The sequence below is a fragment of the Ornithorhynchus anatinus genome, chromosome 7 (assembly GCF_004115215.2).
Source record: "Ornithorhynchus anatinus isolate Pmale09 chromosome 7, mOrnAna1.pri.v4, whole genome shotgun sequence".
NCBI lineage: Eukaryota > Metazoa > Chordata > Mammalia > Monotremata > Ornithorhynchidae > Ornithorhynchus > Ornithorhynchus anatinus.
In genome coordinates, this window is record NC_041734.1 from 71,072,619 (window position 1) to 71,079,109 (window position 6,491).

General features: G+C 50.0%; 1 protein-coding gene across 2 annotated transcripts in view; it reads left to right on the forward strand.

The window, feature by feature from the left end:
- The window catches only part of SORT1 (sortilin 1), an 86,719-nt gene extending 80,450 nt beyond the window's left edge, over positions 1-6,269 (forward strand). For both annotated transcript variants that reach the window (XM_029069407.2, XM_029069408.2), the window contains one exon: positions 2,477-6,269. In XM_029069407.2, the coding sequence (XP_028925240.1) occupies positions 2,477-2,491 (15 nt within the window). In that variant the 3' untranslated portion in view covers positions 2,492-6,269. The remainder of the gene's footprint in view (positions 1-2,476) is intronic.
- The last annotated feature ends 222 nt before the right edge of the window (positions 6,270-6,491 follow it).

Consider the following 6,491-nt stretch of genomic DNA (forward strand, 5'->3'; position numbering starts at 1 on the left):
ATACTGTGTGCTAAGCTCTGTATTAAGCGCTGGAGTAGATTGGACCAATCAGATTGGACCAAGTCCCTGTCTCACATGAGGCTTGCAGTCTAAGTAGGAGGGAAAACATAAGGAAACTAAAGCACAGAAAGGTTGAGGGACGTGCCCCAGGTCACACAGCAGACAAGTGGCAGAGCCTGGATTAGAATCCAGGTTTCCTGATTCCCGGATCCTGGCTCTTTCCGCCAGGCCACGCTGCTGTTCACATTTATCTGTCAGCTGCAAAAAGGATGAGGAGCAAAGTGGGACGGGTGGCTACTGGGCCACTGAGAGGGTAACCCCCTGAATCTGGGCACTGCAGGAATCCTCCGGTTTTTAGAGGGGATGGTGGTGTGGTGACCATTGAGGCTCAGAAATGGGAGATCTGGTGGTTTTGAGGCAAACCTCGCTTTTGTTATCCCGTCGGTAACTGTCTGTCCTCTCAGTAGCAACAGATGGGGCTGTTATCACTGGAACCGCTTGCTACCAGTGCCGAGAGCGAGAGAAGCCAATGGAAATGGTACCTTCATACTCTAGTACAGGGTGGGGCAGAAACACCGCCCCCAACCAAAAATGCTTGTGCCTCCCCTTTCTTCCCCCCCACCCCTCAGCCTGCGATCCCCACTTCCTGCCTCCCTGCCCCCACCCCCATGCCCTCTAAGAAATGGAAGGCAAGCTGGGATAGGTAGAAGACGGGTGGGAGGATTGGACTTTTTATATATATATTTAAGTGCTTACTATGGGCCAGGCACTGGACTTAGTGCTGGGGTAAGTACAAGCTAATCAGGTTGGACACAGTTCATGTCCCGCGTGGGGCTCCCAGTCTCAATCCCCATTTTACAGATGAGGTAGCTGAGGCACAGAGAAGGTAAGTGACTTACCCAAGATCACACAGCAGACAAGTGGTGGAGCCGGGATTAGGACCCAGGTCATTTGTTCTTCCAGGCCCGTGCTCTATACACTAGGCCGCACTGCTTCTCAACATCTGGTTGCATGGCTCACCCCAGGCTTGGGAAATTCACCTAGGCCTTGGGAGAGCAGGGTCTCCCACCTTGACCCTGGCCCCTTGCTGAATCTCCTGCCACTGGTTATTTTCCTGGGGGATCCCCAAGGTGGCAGCAGCTAAGAGGCGCAGGGTTGGTGGGGCATGAGGTTGGTGGGGCGTGAGCTGGGCCTCAGGTCTCAGCCAACCCGGCGGCGTCTCCCTGCAAGGTAGAGTAGCTTAGTGGAAAGAGCATGGGCTTGGGAGTCAGGGGTCATGGGTTCTAATTCCAGATCTGCCACTTGTCAGCTGTGTGACTTTCTAACTTCTCTGTGCCTCAATTATCTCATCTGTAAAATGGGGATTGACTGTGAGTCCCACCTGAGACAACCTGATAACCTTGTATCTCCCCCAGCGCTTAGAACAGTGCTTGACACATAGTAAGTGCTTAACAAATATTTATTCATTTAACTGTATTTATCGAGTGCTTACCGTGTGCAGAGCACTTTACTAAGTGCTCGGGAAGTACAACAGATAGAGACAATCCCTGCCCACAGTGGGCTCACAGTTTAGAAGCGGGGAGACAGACATCAAAACAAGTAAACAGGCAAAATACCATCATCATTATTATTATTCTCCAAGCCCTGGAGTGGGGACCACAGGCAGTCTCCTCCTCTGACTCTGCTTCTGCACAACTCTGAGAAGGGGGCCGGAGCACGGAACGAAGACAGAGTTGGGATGGAAGAGGAGGAGGAGGAGGAGGAGATGGTGGTGTAGTACAGACAGAGAGAGAGAGAGACTCCCAGCCCCTAGCTGAGCCCTTTCCTCCATCGTGCCTTGGTTGGTGCCTACCTCCAGGGCCTACTTCCTGCATTGATTCCTCTGCTCTGGCTCAGGATATCAGTCCATCATTAGTATTTACTGAGCACCATCTGTGTTCAAAGCACCGTAAGGGCTCGGGAGAATACGATAGACTTAGTAGGCATGATCTCTGCCTTCAAGGAGCTGACAATCTAACAGGGGAGATGGACACTAAAATCAGTTCCAGGTTGGGAAAAGGAGCGGATTCTAAAGATACACACGTCAGTGGGTAGGAGTACTTCTGTCTACCCCAGAGTATGCAAGTGGGAATTAGGCATGGACCTTGCCCCTCAAAGAGCTATAACAATCTAGTTATATCTAGTATCCCTGCACTTCTACAGCTTATGAGCTGTTAGCTTCTTGTGGGCAGGGTTCACCTACCAGCTCTATTGTACAGTACTCTCTCAAGCACTTAGTATGGGGTGCTGCACGCAGTAAGTGCCCAGTAAATGCCACTGATGATCGATTGACTGTGAATGCTGAAAGGACAGTATCCAGCTCTGGGGTTTTTATAACTCCTTATCACCCTGAAGAGTGCCCAGGTCTTAAGGAGTGGTTGATTTGACAGAAAGTGATCTTTATTTTGTTGTTTCTCTCCCCCACCCCCAACTTCAGGATCTCCTGGAATAGCTGGGAAGCGGAGCTGGGACAGACTGGCTGAGCACTGATGACTGGAACCCAGTGCCTCCCACCTGGTGCCTGCTCCTCTGAAACGGAGAAACACATTCCTCCCTTTCCATTTTGAGGGGCCGAGCTCTGTTTCTGCCGCTTCCACTGAGACTGAGAGGACCCAGATGCTACCGAACCACGGGGTGTGCGGGCGGCAGCCGGGGCACCCTGCCAAGACGTAGAGGCTCAGAGAAGTGGAAGAAAACATTCTTCTTAACTCATTTTAACTTTATTTTAATTTCTGTCCTCCTGCTGAGTGTGGTGGGTTTCTTAAAGGAAAATGGACTAAAATGTGAAGGGGACATTTCGCTAAAGCTAGGGTCACTCTGGATGCTTCACCCTCTTGCCTAAGGTCGCCGCGATTGCCGGCACCAACTCTCTGCCCCGTGTCCTAAGCCGGGTCCAGCCTGCAGCGAGCACCACAGAAGTGCAGCGAAGGGGGGGAAGAACAGCCTCCGGTGCCACCAGGGTGGCTGATCCCGGTCTTCCCAGTCTGGGGGATATGGGGGACTCTCCCGGAGTTCACAGGCTAAATTAGTTTTCACTTCTCCCTCTGTCATCAGTAGAGGAGTCAGGTGTGTCTCCCTCCGGGCTGAAGTGAGCCTTTGACTACTGGACCCCAAAGTTATAAAAACTGGATCTCAGCTTCTCAAAGGAAAAAAAAAAATGAAGCAAATCTGAATCTGCGTGGGGCTAGAAGTAATAGGGTTAGGATCAGGTACAAATGAAAATCTTTTTCTGATCAGGGCACCTATAAGGTTGTATGTGTGCGTGTGTGTGTGTGTGTGTCAGATATGACCCTCTTGTGCAAGGACGTGGTATGTATGTTTATGTGTGTGTCTGTGCTTGATGAGATCCTCTGAGCAGAACAATTGACTTCCTTTTTATGTGAGCTGGTTTGGCAGGAGAGGAGTGGGCACAGTTCGGGGGTCAAAGCCGGGCAAACTGCATCTTTGTCTCCCGACGCCATACATCGCTCTGATTAACCCGTTGGCATTCTCTAAACTCTCCACTTGGGCCGGTTTGGGTTCAGCCGGACTCCCAGGCTTTTGAGTGTTTTAGGCTTTAACCAAACCATAGAGCACCCCTGCCGATGCTCTTCTTTGGTTTTCCCAAAGAATTTGTAGCCCGGCAGGACAAGTTGGACATAATGTTTCCCATTTGGAAGTTTGCTGCCTTCTAGCTACCGGATACACTGTGGGCGCGTTCAGTTATTTTGAAAGCACCTAGGGGCTCTTCCCATTTTGCGACGCTTGCGTATTAAGTCTAGCGACAGTCTCTAGATGGGTGAATTTAGGGGTTTACAGTAATAGGAACTGCAGTAATCAGTTCTAGCCTAGCATAAATGCTTGCTGTTCTTGATAATAATACGTTTAAAAGTTAGGTGGATTGTGCCTGTCATGGGGTCTCATCGTTCTCAGTGTCTCTCAATTGAGGGGACACAGGTCTCTGGGGTGCTGCCTGTTAACTGATGGACCACAGCCTGAGGAGACGCTCGAGGTGAAATGTGCCAAATTAATTTTTGTAGAACTGTAGGAACTGATGTTTTGGGGTGCCACTGTGCCTCTGGTTGCAGGATGAGGGAAGACTGTCCTGAGAGCTGAATGTTTGGGGAAGGCAGATGGAGGAGTCCCCTCCCGCTCCCTTCCCGACTCCCACAGCTGAGGCAAGATTTAATATATCAGGTGGCCCGGGCAGACTATCCGAGGGAGAGGAGAAGAGGGGAGAGTTGTTGCTCTGGGGACACCTCAGGGGACTTTGGTGGGCCTGAGAGGCGGGTGCCATAGGACAAATGTGGGAGGGGTCTCGTGGGCACCTGCCCTGATTGAGGGAAGAGTTCCGGGCGAGAGCGAGGTTGTGGGCAAGTGGTCAGCCGTAAGATAGACAAGATCAGGGTAAGATTGCATTAGAGGAGCTGAGTGTGCGGGTTGAGTGGTAATAGGAGATTAACCAGATAAAGTAGGAGTCCCTCAAAGCCTGTGGTGAGGAGTTTCTGTTTGATATGGCGATGGATGGGCAACCGTTGGAGGTTTCTGAGGATTGGGGAGACACGGACTGAAAATCTTTTTATAAGAATGATCTTGAGCAGCAGAGTACAATATGGACTAGAGCAGGGAGAGACAGGAGGCAAGGAGGTCAGCGAGGAGGCTGATATAGTAGTTAAAGCAGGATATAAGTGCTTAGTAGCGCTTGATACTTACAAATAAGTAGGAAAAACTCAAGTGCTATTTATCATGGCAGTGATAGCACTCCACAAAGGCATTACGAAGCAAATGAGAGCAGAGCGGTGGCTGTTGTTGAGGGAGGACTGATAATTGTGTCCTTGGGCAACAGACTACATCCCAAACTTTGGCCTTCCATCCAGTGATGTGTGTGTGAGAGAGAGATGCCCATCGCCACTATTGGGTGATACTGTTTAAGAAAAAAACCCAAAAAGCTGTGCAAGTAGGTGGCCCAGGATGTTAATGGTGTGGTTGATTAGGAAGTAGCAGAACCATTCTGCAGTACTCTAGATGTTTGGTTTCTGAGTTAGGGACATGCTGCTCACCTTGAAAGAAGAGGCTAGGATAAGCACCCTGAAAATGATCAGGCTCTCAGGTGGTCTTCACCTGGTAAGCTTTAATGTGGTGCAGAGACCAGTAAAGAAAACCTGCTTAATGCATATAAACAATTGTGTTGTGAAACATCAGGCTAGTCCATGCTACCGAAGGTTGTCCAGAGGAAAGAGAAAGGTTCTGGAGGTAGGCGGGCGAGCCGCATGCAGGGGTGTGAGATTGAGGCACTGAGTAAAACAAGACTCCACGATGACAGCTCGTGGGAAGGATGACTTGATTCTGTCGCTGTGTGAAGGCGTCCCCGTTGAGTGAAGGCGCTCAGATATCAGCTCTGGCTTTTCAGTCACTAGCCTCGAGGCTTCCAGACTTGCTTGGACACATCGATGAGAATCTTGCAGCCCTGTGCTTTCCCTCTAAGACTCTATCATCATCGATCTCTCAGTATCTGGGCTCTTGCCATGGTGGATACTCGAGAGAGTAAGAGCAAGAAAATTCTACAAGGATCGGGATCCAGAAAGTTCAACAGAGACCGCCACAGGGCTGACATCTGCTCGCCTGTAGGGACGAGGGCCTTCCTACACATGGGTAGGCAGTGTTGCTGGAACATGGAGGAAAAAAATCCCACACCACCCAGAATTGGAAAACTGAGTGGCAATGTTCTGTCCCAACTCAGGAGCTTTGCAGTTTCCCACACCTTCCACTACTGAACGAGAGAAATACTCCACAGACACCCAGAGTTTTAGCTGTTGTACCTTTTTGACTGTAGCATTACTCAGCGACTAGGATTAAATGGTGTTGATTTCACCACTGCTGTAGGTGTGGCGCCGAGTGTTCATTAGAATTGCCCAACTCGATTCAACCTTTAATTTTTACACTGAAGCTATGACCCCCCCGCGGCACAGCTGTGTTGGTTGCGTGAGGAGAATCGAGGATGGCAGAGAACCTAAACAGCTACTCCGCGGAGAGCTGAAATTAGGAAACCTCAAGGAGAACAGAGGAAGAGTTTTAAGGATCCAGCTCATCCAAGCCTCGGGCAGTGTTGCATCCTGGCTGAAAGCTGCAGCTACAACAGACTGGTGCACTGCGATCAAGAAAGTGGGGAAAGCTGTTTGAGAGGAGAAGCTTTTTGAGGATCGTGGATGAGGAAATGCGCAGAAGCATCAGTGAGTGTTGCGGAAAGCAAACGAGACAGCCGAGTGAGGGGTAATCTTTATGTGTACACAGTGCAGTCAGGACCGTAGGGCCCAGATTGGCCTTGTCGGTCACACATACACCCAATTTCACCATCTCTATATGTGTACAGACAAATCCCTCTCTATATGTATATGGAGGTATCCTTTGTACTCGAAGATGGCACACATATACATGACATCAGTGGCATCTTTGAATACAAAGGAAACCTATAT